This window comes from Lytechinus variegatus, chromosome 5 (assembly GCF_018143015.1).
Source record: "Lytechinus variegatus isolate NC3 chromosome 5, Lvar_3.0, whole genome shotgun sequence".
Classification (NCBI taxonomy): domain Eukaryota; kingdom Metazoa; phylum Echinodermata; class Echinoidea; order Temnopleuroida; family Toxopneustidae; genus Lytechinus; species Lytechinus variegatus.
In genome coordinates, this window is record NC_054744.1 from 8,766,918 (window position 1) to 8,788,566 (window position 21,649).

At 36.5% G+C, this 21,649-nt stretch overlaps 2 protein-coding genes across 2 annotated transcripts in view; one reads left to right on the top strand and one right to left on the bottom strand.

The window, feature by feature from the left end:
• Positions 1-6,693, bottom strand: part of LOC121414851 (MAM and LDL-receptor class A domain-containing protein 1-like) — a 39,564-nt gene extending 32,871 nt beyond the window's left edge. The window contains exon 1 of the mRNA XM_041607906.1: positions 6,462-6,693. Coding sequence (XP_041463840.1) covers positions 6,462-6,693 — 232 coding nt within the window. The remainder of the gene's footprint in view (positions 1-6,461) is intronic.
• A 6,019-nt stretch (positions 6,694-12,712) lies between these two features.
• On the top strand, positions 12,713-20,875 carry LOC121415210 (arylsulfatase-like). The gene is made up of 6 exons (XM_041608377.1): positions 12,713-13,101; positions 14,516-14,665; positions 15,548-15,660; positions 16,562-16,784; positions 19,384-19,548; positions 19,878-20,875. The coding sequence occupies exons 1-6, from the start codon at positions 12,795-12,797 to the stop codon at positions 20,552-20,554; spliced, it is 1,635 nt and encodes a 544-aa protein (XP_041464311.1). The 5' UTR covers positions 12,713-12,794; the 3' UTR covers positions 20,555-20,875.
• The last annotated feature ends 774 nt before the right edge of the window (positions 20,876-21,649 follow it).

The window sequence follows — 21,649 nt, forward strand, 5'->3', positions numbered from 1 at the left end:
ATTTTTACCTCCTATTGCTTATCAAAATTCCTGTGAATTCTTAGATTGCATGCACCTGACGTTGGTGTTAATTTAACCTTAAGATCATGCTCTATCCATAAAATGGTGTTTAACAACAGTTTTACAGTGCATTCTGTATTCCTAGCTCAAAATGTAGCGTAACGGACATGACACACGAAGCGTAACGGACATGACAGTTTCGTCCACTTTTTGTAAGCGAATATAATTATTTTATTACAAGATATGGTACAAGTCTAATTGTTTACATGTTAAGGCTAGAGGTTAGAGACACATATCATAACTGGTAATCTGTAATATCTCCTATTATTTTGCAATTTGAGAGGGGGTCTTTTTGTACAATTTTTATAAAACAAAAAAATATTTAGAAAAATTTATTTTACACCGATTAAAAACGGTTAATGAGTATTTTCCAGTTACTACCATCCACCACACCTAATTAAAGGAGAAAAAGTTGATAGAAAAGATTATTTTTTATTCATGCCCTAATATTTGATAATATACTAGCGTAACGGACATGACACCCTTATGAAGTGAACTTCATCAGCACTTCTTAGTCTGAAAATGAAAGAAATATGAATAATAAATGTAATTATGTAACAGCAAAGTACCTTTACTAACACTCTAAAGAAAAATATGTAGATATTATTAGCAGGTATCATTAAATTGATAGCTATAGCCGAAGTGATAATTCTACATTGAATACAATGTTTATCATACCACTACGACAAACTGAGAAGACCAAATCTCATTTTTTGTGACAAGAAAACAAGATTTACCAGACCTGTATAAATCCAAGAAGAGCATATTATGGAATGTATTGTATGATAAAGAACATGTACTAGTATTAATGTCAGTTTTAAGATTACAAAAGATGATTTTAAAATTTAATAGCAGTACCTGGATAGCGGTCTTTCATTATCGATTATGTACGAGTTGAAAGGTAATCGGAATGTTTGTAAATAGCTTCTGAGATTTTTTTTTCATTCAAAATAACAGTATCATCCTGAGTATAATCATCCTTTCATCAAATCTTGGATGTTCTAAATCTTACAATCTTGCTTGCCGACAAATGTGGCTTTATCTAATTTTGTTGTATTGTCCGCGCTGCTTGTGTACAATTGAAGATACATCATTCAAATCGTGATTATGGCTGACCAAAATACTATGATGACATAATTTATTGATCGCGCCACATTCTTTCCACGGCCCCTTTGCTTTGTGATACTGCAAAGAAGTGCCACTGTAGATTCATGGATTCATAGAGCTACATCATGAAACACAGATATCCGAATACAAACTTGCTTTTAAATGTGAGCCCAATTCCCATGCCATCACTGAAGAAGTACATGTAGAGGTTGGTGAAAGTCAGATACTTTGAAGTAATATCATCAATGATCATGAATTCACAAGTTGGAGTTTTATCATGCTCCAAACTGTCAGTGCAAGAACCTAAGATAATCAAATGTTTGTTCAAACACAAATGATGCAGATTGTGATCGTATGTTGCCAGATCTAGCTGCATCTTATCCTAGTATTATGTGGCATACCGTTAATTCTCAGAAAAATCTACCAGAACAAGAGCTGAACTTTCATCATTCACCAAGTTCTAAAAATAGCTTGAATGACATGCAGATTCTAGGAAATATTACATTCAGCTATCCTCAAACAATTGAGACTAACCTCAGTCTGTGACACCGAGCCTAATATTTTGTGTTTGTAAATGCTGCCATTTGCCATATATAAGGCGTCATGTCCGTTACGCGAATTGTCATGTCCGTTACGCCATTTTTATGAAAATGAGAAGTGGTAAGGGAAAATGATTGCTACACATGGTAGGGGGTTTAATTCTAACATAGAATCTGAATCTGCAGTACCTTTAGACAAATTTCCTGTAAGCTGTGAAAACTTTAAGTGAAAAACGTAACGGACATGACACTGATAATGGTAAAGAAATCACACAAATCTGAAGACAGATTTCTGTAGAATTGATGAATGGCATAAAATTTAACGATTATTTTCTGTTGATTTAAACATTAATCAACTATTCAAAAGTTAAAAGAGACCTCTGGGACCTTGTTTGCTTTAGTAGAGACAGGAAAGATGAATTGTATAAAAATAGCCACATTTTTTACATTTTGCAATATACTATTCTATTTTTTTGATGAAGGAAAAAACTACAAAATTTTATCAATATTGCGATTTTTCTATTGGAAATTAAGACTTTATAGATTACATTTTAAGAAAATTTGACTGCTTGAGTGAAATCTGAAACTTCATTTTTTCTCTAAAGTGAACATTTTCCATGGAATTGCCCACATGCCTTTATTTTGTATTAGGATAATCATAGGAAAAAAATAGAGAGATAAAACAATCATACACATTTAAATTCCTGACTGAAATCCATATCAAAGCCTATTTTTTTTTAGAGTTCTCTCGAAGCTCTCAGAGCTTCCAGTGCCTCTTGGTTGGTTAGGAAGCCCGTTTCACAGGACAGGAGCTGCTTTTGGGAATGCACGAGACCCATATGATTGGGTTGAGAAGATTGGAACACTTAGAAGATTTTAGTTGAAGAACGGAAGTTTCTAACAGTTACATAGTAACTAATAATTTCATACTGATACGCCAAAGATTTATGATTGATAAAGATTAATGATTGATAACAATAGAACTTTATAGATGGGATGATATCTAGTCTAAGTAAGAATTGGGATGATATCTAGTCTAAGTAAGAATTGGGATGATATCTAGTCTTATTAAGAATTGGGACGATATCAAGTCTAACTAAGAATTAGGATGATAGCTAGTCTAACTAAGAATTGGGACGATATCTAGTCTAACTAAGAATTGGGACGATATCAAGTCTAATTAAGAATTGGGACGATATCTAGTCTAACTAAGAATTGGGATAATAGTCTAACTAAGAGTTGGGACGATATCTAGTCTAACTAAGAATTGGGACAATATCAAGTTTAATTAAGAATTGGGACGATATCTAGTCTAACTAAGAATTGGGACGATATCTATCCTAACTAAGAATTGGAACGATATCTAGTTTAACTAAGAATTGGGACGATATCAAGTCTAATTAAGAATTGGGACGATATCTAGTCTAAGAATTGGGACGATATCTAGTCTCTTTGGAGGTGCACAAGAAAGGAAGAAGAGACTGAATGTAAACTCATTTTATTCCCGAGGGGACTTGTGCTAAAATCGAATTGATAGATCACAAATCAACGAATCTCTTAAAAGAATAACATATCTATTAATTCGTCAGGTCAGATTTGGATCTATATATTTTTTTTCTAATTTATGTTTGAGTTTTCTCCCCCTCCCCCGTTACTTTACTTTGACAATTTTTTCTTCCTTTCTAATTCATCTCTTACCCCGTCTTTATTTGTTTGCCCTGCAGTCTATTTTATTCTCTCTCCCTCTCTCTCTCTCTTCTTTTCACTTCTACATCACACTCTTTGTCTTTTAAAATAGTTGCCGTTATATGTAAGTAAAAGTTTCGCAGATGTGGTTTACGGTAGAGTAAAAGTTTAGTTATTTTCTAAGATGAGTTATTACTAGACACAATATTGCACACTCAATTTATTTGTGTATAATTTATCTTTAAACTGTATGTAATTCATCCAATTACTGGCTACGAGTTCCACTCTCAATCAGTCAATCAATCTATTTGTCGATTTATCAATCGAACAATCAAATTTACTTATTTATGAAGTGTTTATTTTTAAGAAGAGGTGATTGCGTGCAAACACAGAATCTAAAAATCTACAGGGTAAGATATGTGCAATATCGTTACAGTTGGCCTGCCTTTTGTCAGGTTTTCATTTCGCTATTGACATAGTATATTATATTGACATTATAAATATAACCAGTGGCGTAACTACGGGGGGGGGCATGGGGGCATGTGCCCCCCAATCGGCTGGCAAAAAAAAACCGGGGGAAAGGGAGAAAAAGAAGGAGAAAGAAAGAGAAACGTAGTGGAGAAGAAGAAATTATTGTATTTTATATATTATGTTATATTATATATATTACATCATATTACATAATATTTTTTTTTCATAAATTTATGAAACATAATTGGCTTGGGCGCATAGGGCTAATGTGTTCATCATTTCTGGTGATTGCATTGTCTGCGTAATGAGATATATAAATATAGATGTATGATTATATAATCCTGTTGTACTACCATCCCGTTTTCAAGTCAATATACACCAAATATATTTCCTCGCACTTCGAGTATTTATTGTTTTTTAAATGACTATTTCATGATTGCCCCCTTTTAAGGTCTGAATATGAAACATTTCCTGTCCGTGTTTACGTTCGCATTAGTGGACTGGCGAGATGCCTGCTCTTCATATAAAAAAAATTCAGCTCGCGCTCGCATCATTTGGTTAGTGAAATACGTATGGTCTTGGTAAATTCCTACAAACAAGCCTTAGAATGCCCCTCTTCAGGTCTGAATTTCAAAAATTTTCAGCTCGCTCTTCGCGCTCGCACTACTGATTAGTCAGATATGTATCATGTTCATGATTACAATGACTACAAAAGGTGTTTCATGGGTTAGGTGTAATTCTAACAAAATCAGCAAGCGCTTGCATGGCGCTCTCATTAGATGACTATGGTTAGATATGTATAATCTTTATGAAAATGTCCCTTTTTCGGGGTCAATATATACAAAAAATTTCAGCTCGCGCTTCGCGCTCGCATTGTTTTGTTTTGTGAGAGAGGTACGTACCATGATTACAAAAAATGCTTATGATATCCTTTATTAGGTCTGAATATCAAAAATTTTCAGCTCGCGCTTCGCGTTCGCATTATTTGATTAGTGAGATGCATGTCCGTTTAATGGCACCATCCTTAAAATATTAGGTCAGTATACCTGGAAAATGAGCGCGCTTCGCGCGCACACTAAGTGACACGCCTTTTTGCTGGTGCCCCCCCCAATGCCATGGCCCATGGTACGCCACTGAATATAACAGAGATAATGAGGGGGAGAAGGCGGCGGCGATGGGTGCGAGGAGGGGGGCGGATGAATGACCCGCCAAGGAAATAGCGCCCACCCCACCCCCGACTCGTGTTCATGATCTAAACAAAAATGTGTGGTGTCTGATTATTCATTTTTTTTAATTTCCTCCTCAGTCAGGCACGGATCCAGCATAATATATTGAGCTCGCTCTCCACACTCTCATTATTTAATTGGTGATACTTTTATCCTCTTCATTAATCACTAAAAACAGTCCTAATTGAGTCCCTTTTCACGTTGTTATAGCAAAATTTTGGCTCGCGCTTCGCGCTCGCATTGTTTAGCTGGATACTTATCTTTTTAAAATCTCCTTAGAATCTTCAGGTCTAAGGACAAAAATATCAAAGAATTTGAGCTCGCACTTCGCGCTCGTATTATATATTAAGACCACATGAGATATCTTTAATTAGGACTACCCCCCCCCCCCAAAAAAATCAGATTTTAGCGGTCAATCGAGAAAAATGTTAATAAAAATATTTTCGGCCCCCCCCCTATTGGCGAAAGCTGGATCCGCCCCTGTCAGTATCTCTTATTCGGTGATAAAAAGTCAAGTCCACTCCAGAAAAAATGTTGCTTTAATTGACAAAGAAAACCCAACAAGCATAACGCTGAAAATTTTGTCGAAATCGGATGTAAAATAACGATATTATGACATTTTTTTTTTCATAAAACAGCTATAATTATGCACAACTCAGTGACAGGCAAATGAGATAGTTCATGATGTCCCTCACTATTTCTTTAGTATTTTATTGTTTCAATTATACAATTTTCCAGATTTAGCAATAAGGAGCAACTTGACTGAACCATAAACTTTTGAAACAATGTTTATTCCACACGTTCAGGACAGTGATGAGAAAATTAGAATATTTCATTATATACATATGCACAACTCAGTGACATGCAAATGACACAGTCGATGATGTACCTCACTCACTATTTCTTTTATGTTTTATTGCTTATTATTATTATTGCTTGGGTGTTAATTATACAATATTTCATTTTTTTTACAGATTTGACAATAAGGACCACTTGATTGAACCATATAGTATCAAACAATGCTAATTGCACATGTTCAGGGAGGAATTAATCGTTGTTTCACACGACAACAGGGAGAAAATGGGAATATTTAATATTTCACATAATAAAATAAAAAAGAAATAGTGAGTGAGTGATGTCATCAGTCTCCTCATTTGCCGGTATATCGACAAGGATGTGAATATAACTGTTTTGTGAAATTAAACGAAAATTTAAAATATCATAGCTTTCTTATTTTACATCCGAATTTGATGAAACTTTCAGAGTTATGCTTATTGGATTTTTCTCTTTTTATTCGAATCAACTATTTGTTGGGGTGGACTTGGGAAGGGAAGGGCATGTTTGAAAGACGAAGCAATCAAAGATGTCGTACCATGTATAAGATGCGTAGTATGATCTACACTAGGCTCGGGATCTGTGAAGGTGTCATCATCACTTGTCTTCTTCAGCCAGTCAAAGTCATCGTTGCTTTCTTGAGTTACGCCACACCATGCGTCGAAGATGTTGATCTCAAAAGCACACTGGAAGACAGGTGGAGCCGTAGCCGTCAATATCATACGACCTATTCGTGTGAGAGATGATACATTACCAGGGGTAGACCCCATGTAGTAGGCCTATTTTCCAATAGGAAGGTACTTTTGAAATTTATTTTTACAAAAACAAGATTAGGTATGTTATGAGGACTATAAATAAAAGCAATAATGTCAATATTTGAAATTTAGGCCTATATCAATAGCGCATATGGTCGACATACTCTATGCGCTTTACAAATATCAAATTACGGAATCGTACATTATTCCTAATCTAAATTATCCATTGAACCTACAACCTAACAATTCGAATGAAGAGCGCGAGCCAGTTTTATTCTATTTAATATATTTATATATGCTCACCAGAAAATGGGACATTTTAAGCACCGTCGACTGTATGAATTCATGAGCATCTCTCTCAATATGTAATGTGAGCGCGAAGCGCGAGCTGATTTTATTTTACAATTTACATGCCCGGATATCATACAAATTATACGCAGCGTTTAAATTCATGAGCGTGATGCACTCTTAAAAATGTTGGGCAACATACTGTCCACACAACTGGTTGAAACTTTATCACAATTTCGGTTGAAAACTACCCAAATTAACCAATTGTTGTGTGGACAGTTACTCAACATTTTAAGAGTGTATATTAACCAACATTTTAAGAGTGTATGTATCTCACTACGTTAATAATTTGAGCGCGGAGAGAGAGAGAGCAAAAATATTTTGATAAACTGACATGATAATGGTTGGCCATGCAAACCCGGAACGCGCCCTGATTTGAAAAAAATAGAATCGACCTAAAAATACATTTCAAGGACTGTTTAAAGGATTTTGTAGGAGTTAATTAACACATTTTGTATTTTACCTAACAAAATAACACGCCGGAATATATTTTTTGTGATGAAATTAATCGGGGATATTTCAAGCCCCGTGATTTCACAATTTCATGCATGATCCCACCACAGTCCAGGAAGTTGTGTTGGAAAGTGTCAGAATATAATAAAACAGAAACACTTATGGTGATTATATGGATTATAATTTATTTCGTCTAAACTTCAATGACGTTTACCTTATTGTACTCTTCAGCTAATATATCTTCTACGAATTATCATAATTCAGATTAGGTAGGCCTACTTACATAAACATAGAAGCACGAATAAGATAAGGACAATATTCCTAAAAACTGGAATCAAAATCATGATGGAAGAGAAATCAATATACGTTCCCAATCAAATAACTCCTCATCTGATATAATCTAGTTAGACTGTGTTAGGCGTCCGTTTTAATATCAATAAAGGAATACAAGCAACATAAAAGGGACCAATACAAGCACTTTTCAAATGCGAGAGGAAGTAGAGAAATAGAGAGGGGCAGAGAAGACAACAAACAGAGACGGAGAGAGAGGGAGAGAAAGAAAGAGAGAGACAGAGGAAAGAGGGAGGGGGGGGGGTAATGACATGGCAAAAATTGTATAGCTGAAAGATTGAGCTTTATTGATGTGCGGTATTTGTTTACATCATTTATGACCTTTATCACAAGATCAATAATCAAGGAGTTTTAAGAGACGGAGAACCATCCAACACATTCCCTTTAAACCCACTACGAAGCCACAAGGATGAAATATGTTCATTTGATTTGTGTAAATTATAAAAAGATTCCGACCCAACTACAGACTTCGCTGCATCTGATCGGATATTATGAGCAAACGCATTGCTAATTTGTAGGGGGAAGCAAAAAAAAATAAATAAATGTTGCAATATTTATTTATAATGATTTAAAATTACTCTACTGGTTGCATGTGGCTGCATTTGTGACACATAGCCTCCCAAATAGATATATTCCCTGAAACTAATCCCTTTTTTTATGTGGAAGTGTGTGGAAATTTGTAAAATTTTTATTTAAAGATGTCAAATTCTCAAGGTTTTTCTCTTTTTGAAATTTGTATCATACATTTCTTTGCCGAATGTCAGGAAATTGGCTTTGAGATATAATTTCGTCATTTTGTTTAATATCCACATTTTGTGATCAAATAAAATGGAATCAAATCAAATATACCCAATTATCGATATTGAAAACAAATCACTTCAGTTTTCCCATGAAACTGGCGGCATCAAAGGTCGCCAAAAGCTAGTGTCACTCCTTTTCTTAAAACTCCTTGGTTTTATTCATATTTTAGAACGAATTTATGGTATCAAAGTTCTTCCGAACAGTTTATTTTTACGACAATCGTCTCACTGACGTAATACAGTGCGTCCCAGAATAAACGAAACCGAGATTGATCGATGATTTATCATAACATAATTATTTTTAATCAAATTTCATAAACGACCCATCATTTTAAAGCTTAGGGTCTCCTCATTCATTTGAAGAAATCAATATAACCCATACGTCACGCATGAATATGTAAAAACAATTTAAAGAGAGGAAACCAAAAAGTCATTTGGCGAGCGATATCTGACATTCTCTTTAAAATTTACATATTCGATAAGTTCATTTCCTGCCCTTTCATATGACACCACAACCAATAAAAATGCTCAGAAATAAGAAAGTTATGTTCGTTTGAAAAAGTGCTTGCATTTCAATAATTTCATTTGATAAATTTGTTTGACTGTTGTCTTTCCTCGCACTAGACAGAGGTAACAAAAGAATTTATGAATGGATCATCGGTAATGAAAGGAACTGGTTGGCCGATGTTAATCAAGCTAGCTGAAAATGACTATCAAACGAGTTTGTTGAATGAAATTATTGAATTGCAAGCACTTGTTAAAATGAACATAACTTTCTTATTTCTGAGGCATCTTTATTGGTTGTGGTGTCATATAAAAGGGCAGGAAATGAACTTTCTGAATATGTAAATTTTGAAGAAAACTTCAGATACCGCTCGCAAAACGACTTTTTGGTTTCCTATCTTCAAATCGTTTTTGCTTACTCATGCCTGACGTACGGGTCATATTGATTTCTTTACATAAAAGAGGAGATCCTGAGCTTTAAAATGATAGATCATTTATGAAATTTGATGAAGATTAAGTTATGATAAATCATCGATCAATCTCGGTTTCGTTTATTCTGGGACGCACTGTATATCGACTCTTACCTGGGGCCAGAGTCATGAACTTTCGATAAGGGGAGCGGCGAGATCTAAGATGACGTCATATTTTTTTTCTGAATTCAATCTATTTTTCAAAGATAATTTATGGAGATGGGTTTAGAAAAGGAATACTCCAGGCTGAAAACAATGTGAATTTGAACAGATAAGTAAAATCGGACAAAACACTGAAAAGAAATAATTTATGACAGTTAGGAGCATTGCATTATTTCGGTAAAATAGTTCTATGCATGTCCTCATGAATATGTTGTGAGCATGCAGGGGAGCGTTTCATCAACATTTTTGTCCGACAAGTTGTTGAACTGACAACTTTCCTTGATTTTGATTGGCTATGAACCACCATTACCATGGTAACTGTCAGATAAAACTGGACTTGTCGGACGTTTTGACCGACAAGCCCTTTCAGGAAATGCTCGATCCCCTGATGATGTCATGTCCTTACATATTCTTTTGTGTTTATTATATGAAATTGTATTTATTCAATTTTTTTCCACCAAGAATAAGATTGGATGACAACCTATTTAATGCATTATGGTATAATCTTTGCTGTAACTGATGTTGCTTACAAGGGAAACATAATTATCATACACACATGAAAATATCATAATGATTTCATATAACATGGGCTGAAAATATGGACTTGACAATCAGCCCAAGTGAGGAATGTTCACGACGGCCTGGATATAAGAGTTTCGACAAATTTAAATATTTCTCGACTTCAATCGTTACTTGTTATCAGATTTTGATGAACTTTGTAGTGGTTTGGTCGTTTACTCTTCTCGATTTTATTTTCAACCAGGGGCCTGTTGCATAAAACTTTTTTACTTGAGAAAACTCAGGTATTTTTACCCGAGTTTTTGCCCTGCGTTAAAGTCAACGGCAGAAATCAGACTAACCTTAGTTTTCAGTTTTTACCGGAGTTTTCTCAGGTAAAAAGTTTTATGCAACAGGCTGCTGGAGTACCCCTTTAAATCTTGCATTAAGTGATTGTAACAAGTGATGACAATAAAATTGTGTTCCATGGAGTTGATTTTACCATAGCAAACTGTTTGCATAATGTTCCCAGTGTTTTGCCTATAAACCTCACACACACACACATCCTCACACACCCGCACCAACTCCCACTCCTCACCCCACACATGCACACCAGTAATTTTTTGTCGAAAATCGCAATGCAAAACAGCAATGCCTTTGAGGACTCTGGACAAACGACTTGTTTGCTATTTTTCGTCCGATCCGAGTCTTAAAGATGTGCTGTCCAACATTCGACAATGACCTCTGATCTATCCATTTTGACGGGCATTTTCAATAGATTCTCTACCTTCTAGAATGTGCCTGCGAAGTAAATGCGAAAACACGCTATGGGGGGGGGGGGAGGTGTCACATTGCGATGCAATAAGCTAGTTCGTAGTTCCTTTCTGCGCATGATCAAAAAGGAAGGTCATTTGTCCTGAAGTAACATGATGGTTTAAAATATAATGAGATAAGCACCAACTTTATGTCTTGATTATTCATATATTCTTTTGAATTGCGGTTTTCATTTACATCCACAAAAAACAACAATGCGTCCACGAACGACTATTTTACAATTTGCCAAGTACATTGTGCAACATGTTATGATATGCATTCAAAGTAGGAATGCAACAAATACCTTCATAATGTGTTCATTTGTGTGCTATTCTAGTCACCTGGGGAGCGTTTCATCAACATTTCTGTCCGACAAGTTGTCAGACCTGACAACTTTCCTTGATTTTGATTGGCTGAGAAGCATTGTTACTATGGTAACTGTCGGATAAAACAGGACTTGTCGGATAAAACGTCCGAAAAATCCTTTCACGAAACGCTCCCCTGGTCTATTGAATTTTTTCATCCTGCTATGTAAGGCAAGCTTAGGTAATATCTTGCTTAGAAATCTGCCTATCATAATGAAAGAAATGAAAGGTCATTTGACCAAAATTGTGGACTGGTCTATTGACCACTTCGTAGTTACTTTATGGACAAAGCAAGATATTACGTATGCATGCCTTAGATAGCGGGATGAAGAAATTGAATAGACCAGGCGACTAGAATAGCACATCAATGAACACTCTATGAAGGTATTTGTTGCATTTCTACTTTGAATGCATATTAGAGGATGTTGTTCAATGTACTTGGCAAACTGTGAAATACACCAGTCATTCGTGGACGCATTGTTTTTCGTGGATGTGAATGAAAAACACAATTCAAAAGAATATATGATTAATCAAGACATCGAATTAGGTGCTTATCTCATTAAATTTTAAACCACCATGTCACTTTTGTACAAATGACCTTCATCTGAACATGCGCAGAATCTTCTGATCATGCGCAGAGTGGAACTACGAACTGGCTTGGCGGGTCCAGGATTTTCAAAAAGGGAGAGGGCACATTTTCCGAGGAAAAATTTGACAATAAAAAAGGGGTCTTCACTTTCACAAGGGGTAGGGGCACACTTCTATTTTAACGGCATTTTTACATTACAAATTTTAATTGTGCCTCTCAAAGGGGGGGGGTACGGGCCGGCTTTGCCACCCCCCCCCCCGGATCCGCCTGTGTGTTCAACTTAACATTATCACTTTAAAGTAGATTCTATGGACATTTTTATCCAATGCTTCTTTGTTCTCAAACATTCGATAAATTTCATCTGTTATTAATAATTGTACTTCAACACGTACAAATAGAATTACAAAATTGCATACTAACTTATAGTGGTTGTTATGTTACTTAAATTTACAGCCTTTCCGGCCTAACAACACGGAGTTTGCAATTCACATTGTACATGGAACTATTAGTTACCAACTGTCGGGGGGGGGGCTTTCCCTGGAGATTCTAAAGAAGAACAAGCTCAACAATGAATTATGCAAATGAGTCAGGTGCGCTGCTATGTCAGTTTATACAATATTTTGCAAGGCATACTTGAAGTCACCCATGCATTTTATGCCACAAACAAACAGCACCCATCCCGCACCGAAATGGTCTTTGCAGTCCTCACGAAAGCATGATATCATTCATTTCCCTGCAAGCTTTTCTCCGTGGCGCATAAAAAATGAAGCTCTCTGCTGTCTTCCTTCTGACCCTCCTTGGGCATGTCGTAGCCATCGGCGATTTTCTTGACCAGTTACCCGACATGCTGGACAAGATCCTGCATGAGGACCAACACCGACCTGTCCACGAAAAGCCCAATGTCATCCTCCTAGTCGCCGACGACATGGGCATGGGCGACCTGACGTCATACGGCCACCCGACCCAGGAGCCCGGTTTCATTGACCGGATGGCTGCCAAGGGTCTCAGATTCACCAATGGATATGTGGGAGATTCTGTCTGTACGCCCAGCAGATCAGCCATCATGACAGGTGGGCTAAGGGTTTAATCGGGTGTAATTGCATATTACAACCTTTTTCAAATGGAATAGGAAATTACTAAAGAATTTTATAGACGGCAGAAATGCGTGACCAAATATCTGCTTCCTGAATAAAACATCAACTACGGAGATTATTGAACATGTTGAAAACACGTAAGGCTTTTCAGTAAGAAAAAAGCAACTTTTTTTTGCACCGTATAATTTTTAAGACCAACCACCCAACACTGGAATATAAAAGGGGGTGTACGTGTGTGAAGTAGGATCCAAATCCCAGGGGCTAATCCACTTTTTGAAAACGAGACAAAAATGGATCCGCGCCTGCCATACCAATTCCACTCAAGTAGGTGTGGTATTGGGTGGCTAGGGGGGGGGGGATAAAATGCATCAAAATGAAAGATACGTGCATATTGGCATAACTGTTTGATAAAGTTACATTTTTTGGTTAGAACTATTATTTTGCCATATAATTCTGTAGTAGACTCTCTCCGAAAGCGGCCTTTATAACAGATTTGTGAATTTCTTTTTTTTTTTATTGCTTTGTATGTTAAGGAGGAAAATGATTTGAAATACTGATTTAAGCATTGCGCGAAGACGAGGAGACAAGGGATTTCTTGTTCGCTGATGAGATATCAGTTCTTTAATTTTGTGGAGTCAATTTATTGATTGATTTTATTGATTTTATTTGGCAAGTCGTCACAAGATGACACAACATAACATATACAGTAGCATTAAAATAAACAAGCTTTACACAGGATGACCCACGAAAACTCTTCTTCTGGGTTGATCTGCCTCCTTCAAGATTGAGGATTCTTACAGATAAAAAGCTCGAAAGCTTATTTCCAGTGGTGTCCTTGACATGTATAGAATTATGATAATAAAAAAAAAAATATCAGAACTTACGAACCGCAGCTGTTTGTGTTTGGAAGGGGAAGGGGGCTTCACCTACAATTACATAAATTTTTGCCTTTTGAGATGGGGATCAGAGCTGGCAACGGATAAAGTATATAGCTGTAGCCTTGAGGACTCCATGTCTGATATTTTTTTTTAATTTTGACATATACTTCTACAGACAGTCTGTAGAAGTATGTCAAATATTAAAAAATATCAGACATGGAGTCCTCAAGGCTAATATACATGTAGCTGCACTTTCAGATATGCAAATGCGCTCTTGCTGCATGCCCTTTGATAGCAAAGCTCGTTGGTTTCTCGTGTAAGCAGACGTTATTTTAAAGGGATAAAAAAGAAAGGTATCGATATTTTGAATAATATCTAAAAATACCAAGCATACGGATGAGCTGTGATGCCCAAATATTAACCTCACACAAATGGCATGTTACTAACCTGATTAAACAAGGACGCGGTTAGAACATTTTGGTCTTATTTTTATCATTTTATATTTTCACCAGGTCGCTTGCCCGTACGTATTGGGACCTATGGGGAGACTCGTGTATTCCTACCCTGGACGAAGACTGGTCTACCGAAAAGTGAAATCACCATAGCCGAGGCCATGAAACAGGCCGGGTATGCAACAGGCATGGTTGGAAAATGGCATCTTGGTAAGTAATTCAAGTAATCGTGGTAGAGAGGTCGAAGAGGGGCGGAGAGGGGGCGTCATCAAACAGACAAGGACCCTACCCCATACACATGCACACACGTACGGCAAAGAAAAAGGCTTCTCAAAAAAGGAAAAAAAATGCTAGACATAACATGAGGTTACATAAGGTTCAGTTCTCACGCAGGTTCGTCCAGCTCCTTGTACAGTGACTGCACTACGAGTGCTGATTTTCTAGTTTAAATTTGAACTAGAAAATCAGTACCCGTAGTGCAGTCACTATACACTCTAAGAACAAATCAGTCAAAAATGACTAGTTAATAGGGTCAGCTGGGTGCAACTGTTATTCTAGTCATATTTGACCATTTTCTAGTCATATTTTACTAGAACAGAGTTATTTCTGACTAGAATATATGTCAGAAATGTGAATATCAGTGATTGCCATATCAGTTGCTCCCAGCTGACTACTGGTCTAGTCAATTTGACTGATTTGTTTTAAGAGTGTACCAGCACTGTAAGTGCTAAATTAACACTTCATATTTTACAGTGTACAGTGTTGTCTGAAGAATTGGCGCGGTCCGGGGGAGGAAACTTATAATCAAATTTAAAACCTGCATTACGCCACCACAAATCAATCCCTTTTTCAAATTGTAATTCATCTTTATTCCTTTCATTAGGCAATAAAAGCGAGTGCAGGTTTCTAAAATGGGAATTCCACCCCTTGGAATGAATAAGTTACAAGGCCTTATGAAATGCCTAAAGGACAATAATGATTTACTGTTTTGCATAAAAGTTACGCTTAAATGTCAAAATGTCAAAGGTAATTGCTTGAATCTTCCATTCTTGCATAAATGTGATTTTCGAGACCTTTTTGTCTAATTTTCAGGAATCAATGAGAATTCTCCCACAGACGGTGCTCATCTTCCCTTCAATCACGGATTTGATTTTGTGGGCCATAACCTGCCCTTTACCAACAGTTGGAATTGCGACGATACCGGGGTAAGTTATTTAAAAAATTGTAAACTTTAAACGCAGAAATGGACCAGCAACCATAATCGCCATCTCAAGCCCTCAACTACTCAAATCTGGCCCGGTTCCTAACCCACAATGCAACATTCAGAGCAATGTAGTCTTGTAATACAGGGGCCGATTGCACGAAAGGGTCTTTGCAAGGACCGTCTTTCGTGTCGCCCATCTTTTATGATGCGCCATGTGAAACGCATTTTAAACCAATCATCTGCAAATATATTCTATTCGTCCGTTAAAATAAACAAAATATTTGTTTATAAAATGATGTAATATGTCATGAAATTGTATAAAATTTGATTTCAGAAACACTCCACTTATAGCGTATCATAAAAGATGGGCGACACGAAAGACGGTCCTTGGAAAGACCCTTTCATGCAATCGGCCCCAGGCCAACTTGAATCATATGCTAAATTCATTACTCGATTCATCCACACGGCTTCAATTATGTTACAAAGGAGCATAAGTACTTCTTTCCCTCTCAAAATAGTTTAGTTTCTCAAAAGAAATAAAAAAGGTATTTAGGCTAATTTATCATGTTTCATTGAGTTTTGTAAAAAGTATAATTTTAAGACTACATTTAGATATTAATGAACAGTTAATGAGAGACCATTTACAGGAATAGTCAGGTGTAATTTATGCAATACTTAATTTAGTATCGCTATGATAGCCTTGTTTAGAGGGATGTAGGGATTCTATAGAGGTCTTATCGTTTGCAGTTCATCGTGTTACCATTTCATTCTTTGTGCTGAATGCACGTTTCTTATAAGACCTATAAAATAAGGCAATGAATTTTATTGAAGGCAATCTCCCAATTATGATAAAATTATCTGACGGTTGGTTAATTTTGTCTCGTCATTTTTCTCCTTTTAAGCTTCATTTAGACTTTCCAGAAAGTAGTAAATGCTACCTTTATTACAACGCAACACTGTTGTCGCAACCTTACCAACACAAGGGTCTAACCCAAGCGTTTACTCGTGATGCCATCAATTTCATTGAAGATAACATTGCCGACCCATTCTTCTTATACGTTGCCTTTGCCCACATGCACACTAGTCTTTTCTCAAGCGACGACTTCGCTTGCACTTCTCGTCGAGGTGAGTGTAGCTTCACTGTTCAAGAATGTGCATATTTAAAGGACAATTAAGTCCACCCCAACAAAATCTTGATTTGAATAAAAAGTGAAATTAAACAAGCATAATACTGAAAATTTCATCAAAATCGGATGTGATATAAGAAAGTTATGACGTTTCAAAGTTTCGCTTATTTTTAACAAAATAGTTATATGAACGAGCCAGTTACATCCAAATGAGAGAGTGGATGACATCACTCACTATTTCTGTTGTATTTCATTATATGAAATATGAAATATTTGTATTTTCTCGTCATTGTCATGTGAAATGAAGTTTCATTCCTCCCTGAACACAAAGAATTCTATTATTTTAACATTTTGTGCTTCAGGCAAGGAGGTCTTAATCGTCAAATTTGTAAAAATTGAAATATTGTATAATTCAAACAATAAAAAAAGAAATAGTGAGTGACATCATCGATTCTCTCATTTGGATGTAACTGGCTCGTTCATATAACTATTTTGTTAAAAATAAGCGAAAATTTGAAATGTCATAACTTTCTTATTTTGCATCCGATTTTGATGAAATTTTCAGCATTGTGCTTGTCTGATTTTCCTCTATTGATTCAAATCAACATTTTTTTTAGGTGGACTTGACCTTTAAATTCAGGATATAATTATTTTCGAACACAACATGAAACATAACCTATCCTTGTTTAAACAAAAATATCGTGATTTTTTTTCTCCTTAGCACGTGAACATTATTTGAAAGGTGCGGCACCTTGATTAATTTTTTTTTGTATTCCGTGGAATTATAATGGACATATCGTCACATTTGAAAAATAAAATGGAAGTGATTTCTCATCTTAAAAAAAGAAAGATTTTTTGGGGGTATATTATGCGCACCCCTAAAAGTTATAACATTCTGCATTTTTGTATAGCATTAAAAGTTACTCCGTTTGGACAGGGGTGTCCGTATCAGAGCATGTTGACCATTGATATAAAAAAAAAGCTGGATCGAACTCGTTTATTGCTGCACGCAAGGTATTGAAGCTATACATCAAAATTACTCCATGACACAACAGTATTTTGGGAGCATACTATGATTTGGGGCTATACAAAAGCATGAGAAAAACACTCAAGCAGACATGCCAACCGTTCTCTTTTTAGAGTATTTGTTCCTCTTTTTGCTATAAATACACCAATACTTTTTGTATGATTTGTTTCTTTTTTTAATTCCCGATTATGGAGTATGTATTATACACAGTGCGTGACACTAGTGCCGGTCCGACAGTCCCAGACCTGTAAAAATCATTGTCGGGCCAGTAACTCGTTGCATGAAAGGAACAAGTAAATTCTTTCCTACGAGCACATGTTTTAAAGGGTGAATTATCAAGTTTTGAAGTAAAGTCATTTCACTTGTTTTTTCACCGATCTCACTACAACAGGCTGGTGATTGTAACGTTGAGACAAATTTTTTAAAATACTCTTTTTTGTCAAAACATTTTTTTCCTTCTAATTTTTGTTTGTTTGTTGAAAGTTGGCAGGTCTGCTCAAGAGAAAAACAATGAAATTTTTTGTGCGCTTGGCGTTATGGAGGATAAACTGCCGATTCGTCTTTTGCCAACTCGTCCACTCATCAACATGATCTACCTTTATTTAGTCTAACGCAATTCCGTCCATCAACATTTCACTGCTTTCCTATTCGAAAAGAGTAGGGAATTTTTTCCCGGGAAAGTAGCCACCCAACTAACTCAGTATACGCATTAAAGTAATATCTAGCTTGACACTTATATGACACATTGTGTTGGTAGTGTCGTTAAACCCTAATCACTCTCTCCATCAACATTTCGTCTAACAACCATTTGGTCCAATAATCACTTCGTCTAATCACCAGTTCGTCTGACCATTTCGTCTAATAACCAGTCGGTCTAATACCCATTTTCTTTTTATTTCGCCCAATTAGCACTAATACATTTACATCAAAATGGTTATGAACTAAATGGATATTGTACTAACTGGTAATAGACGAAATGGTGAGTGGACGAATGACAATTAGACCATGTGAATAGTGGACGAATTGATGATAGACCAAAGTTAATGATAGACGAGTTGGTCATTAGACGAATTGGCATTAGACCAATTAGTTGTATGTTTTTTATGTTTACTGTGCTCTTTCCTGATTCTTCGATGGTGAAGACAATCATCTATTTAAACTTCCTAGACAATAATTATAAATGATTTGAGAGCCAAATGAGATGAAATATGATATATCTACTGTTAGTGATTTATGTAACGATTGGCTATCCATACTGAAACCACAACTTTAAACCCGAGTTTAAGTTAAACCCGACTTCAGAATACGGGCCATATGAATTTACCGATTTTTTTTTTTATCCACTTGGTTGCTACACAGCATTTAAGATTCACTTTTGACTTTGATCATGTATTTTTCTCTTTACACTGTGATTGGAGGAGCATCACATTGATTAATTTTGACCGTATCATCTTTTTCAAGGAAAGCTATCACACAATGCATTGTCATTTCTTGAGTGTGACTTCAATACGGCGATCGCCTTGCGAACATAATCCTCACGGGCTTTCTTGCATTGTATTTACGTTATTAGGTCGTTATGGTGATAACTTGCTGGAAATGCATGATGCTGTTCAGCAAATCGTTAACAAGTTGGAAGAAGAGAAACTCGACGACAACACCATCATATTCTTCATCTCCGATCACGGGCCCCATCGCGAGTATTGTGAGGAAGGAGGGGATTCCAATATATTCAGAGGTAAAAATTCAGAAATAATTTGAAACTATAAACCCACTGTTAAGAGTCTGTAAAGGCTTGTTCGGAGTTGACGCTACAACTTTTTTTTTTGGATAAAAGTAATTATCCATCAAACGTAATTGCTTCTTTATCTTAGACCATAATAAGTGCGTCGGTGTATGCACCATTACACTTGTCTATAGACAAGTGTTTAAAAAATTAAACTGTGAATGCAAACATAAAGGACTATTATGGATATTTCCTAAGAATACCCATTTTTCTTGCCGGGAAAAAAAAGATACACATTTTACCTATATTCTGATTAATGTCTTATTTGTATTTTCTGGTAGGTGGTAAATCCCTTTCTTGGGAAGGTGGGCACAGAATTCCATACATCGTTTACTGGCCTGGGACGATTAAACCTGGAGTTTCCAACGAGCTCGTCACATCAATGGACATCATCGTTACAGCAGCTGACTTGGGCGGCACCAAGCTTCCGAGAGACCGTATCTACGATGGGAAGAGTATCAGGGAAGTCCTCCTGAACGACGCTTCGTCACCCCATGACGCGTTCTTCTACTACTGCAAGGACACCATGATGGCCGTCAGGATCGGCAAGTACAAAGCCCACTTCAAGACCCAACGTGTCCGCAGTCAGAGCGAGTACGGTCAAAAATGCGCTGGTGGGTTGCCGCTAGAGGATTACTTCGACTGCAACGAATGCGAGGGTGAATGCGTGACCGAGCACAACCCGCCTCTTCTCTTCGACCTTGACAAGGATCCCGGCGAAGCGTATCCTTTGGAAGCCTGCGGACTCGACGCTGTGTTTGTGAATATCAAGGCTGCTGTGGCGGCACACAAGAATGCCTTGGTCAAAGGGGAACCTCTTCTGGATACGTTTGATCACTCAATTGTCCCGTGCTGCAGTCAAGACACCAACTGTGTCTGTAACTATGTCCATGAGCCTGGTTTGCCCCAATGTTACCGGTACCTTGAACAGCTAGCCGCAAGGTATTACAAACCATAGATTGATGAAAATCTATACAAAAAAAGAATGTGACCTTGAAGTTGAATTTATATCATAGGTTTATGCAAGAAGAGAAACCTATCACTGAAAAAAACAAGTCTTTATGAAAGTCAAATGAACCAAACATTAGACACTTTTGCACGTTCCTACATTACTAAGTACCAGTCTGCCAAAATATTTGTACTTACATTTTCTTTTATTAGAGCATCGTATTTTAATTAATGTTGATTTATTGCATCTACAATTTAATTATTAGTCGTTATTGGCGTAACTTTTTTTACGATGCGATGATGCCATTTGAATAAACCCCCAAAATATCTGGCATCCCCTGCTTTTGAGTGCTTTTGTCTGTCGTCCTTTGTATTTGTAGTCAAGATAAAATGTATTATAGAGTTATGGGTAGTTTATTGTGTAGATGGTTGACTACCAAATTAAAACCATTCAATAACTTAAGTAAAGAAAGTAAACAAATCAATCCGAAATTATGGACAGTCTAAATCGGGTATAGGTCTAGATTTTCACGGTTTATTATGTTTTGCTAAGCTTCTTGAGGAGCTAATCGTAGAATTTGGTAAATTGCCAATTCGTCCACTGCCAACTCGCCCACTCTCCACATCGTCTACCTTCATTTAGTCTAATGCCATTTCGTCCTTCCACATTTCGCCTAACAACCATTTGGTCCAATCATCACTTCGTCTAATCACAAGTTCGTCTATGACCATTTCGTCTCATAACCAGTTTGTCATTTTGCCCAATCAATACTTATCATAAATTAGACCAAATAGTATTTGGACTTAATGGCTATTGGATCAACTGTTAGACGAAATGGTAGTGAGACCACGTGGATATTGGACGAACTGATGGTAAACCAAATTATAGTAGACGAGTTTGCAATTGGACGAATTGGCATTGGATGAAATGAAAAATAAACCGAAAATTTGACGGTAATGTAATGCAAACATAATTATTCAACTCCCCTGATCAAGAAATCTGTATCTAGAAGCATAACCATGATGACCTAGACAAGAATGAATAAAGGAAAAGATATACACTCTAAATTGCATAAATTTTGAATACATCCAGATCGATTGTAGT

Excerpts from the sequence above, each read along its gene's own strand:
- LOC121415210 (XM_041608377.1), top strand. The coding sequence starts at position 12,795 with ATGAAGCTCTCTGCTGTCTTCCTTCTGACCCTCCTTGGGCATGTCGTA. Across the intron at positions 13,102-14,515 it reads CAGATCAGCCATCATGACAG|GTCGCTTGCCCGTACGTATT; the intron begins GTGGGCTAAGGG and ends TATTTTCACCAG. Across the intron at positions 16,785-19,383 it reads CGCTTGCACTTCTCGTCGAG|GTCGTTATGGTGATAACTTG; the intron begins GTGAGTGTAGCT and ends TTACGTTATTAG.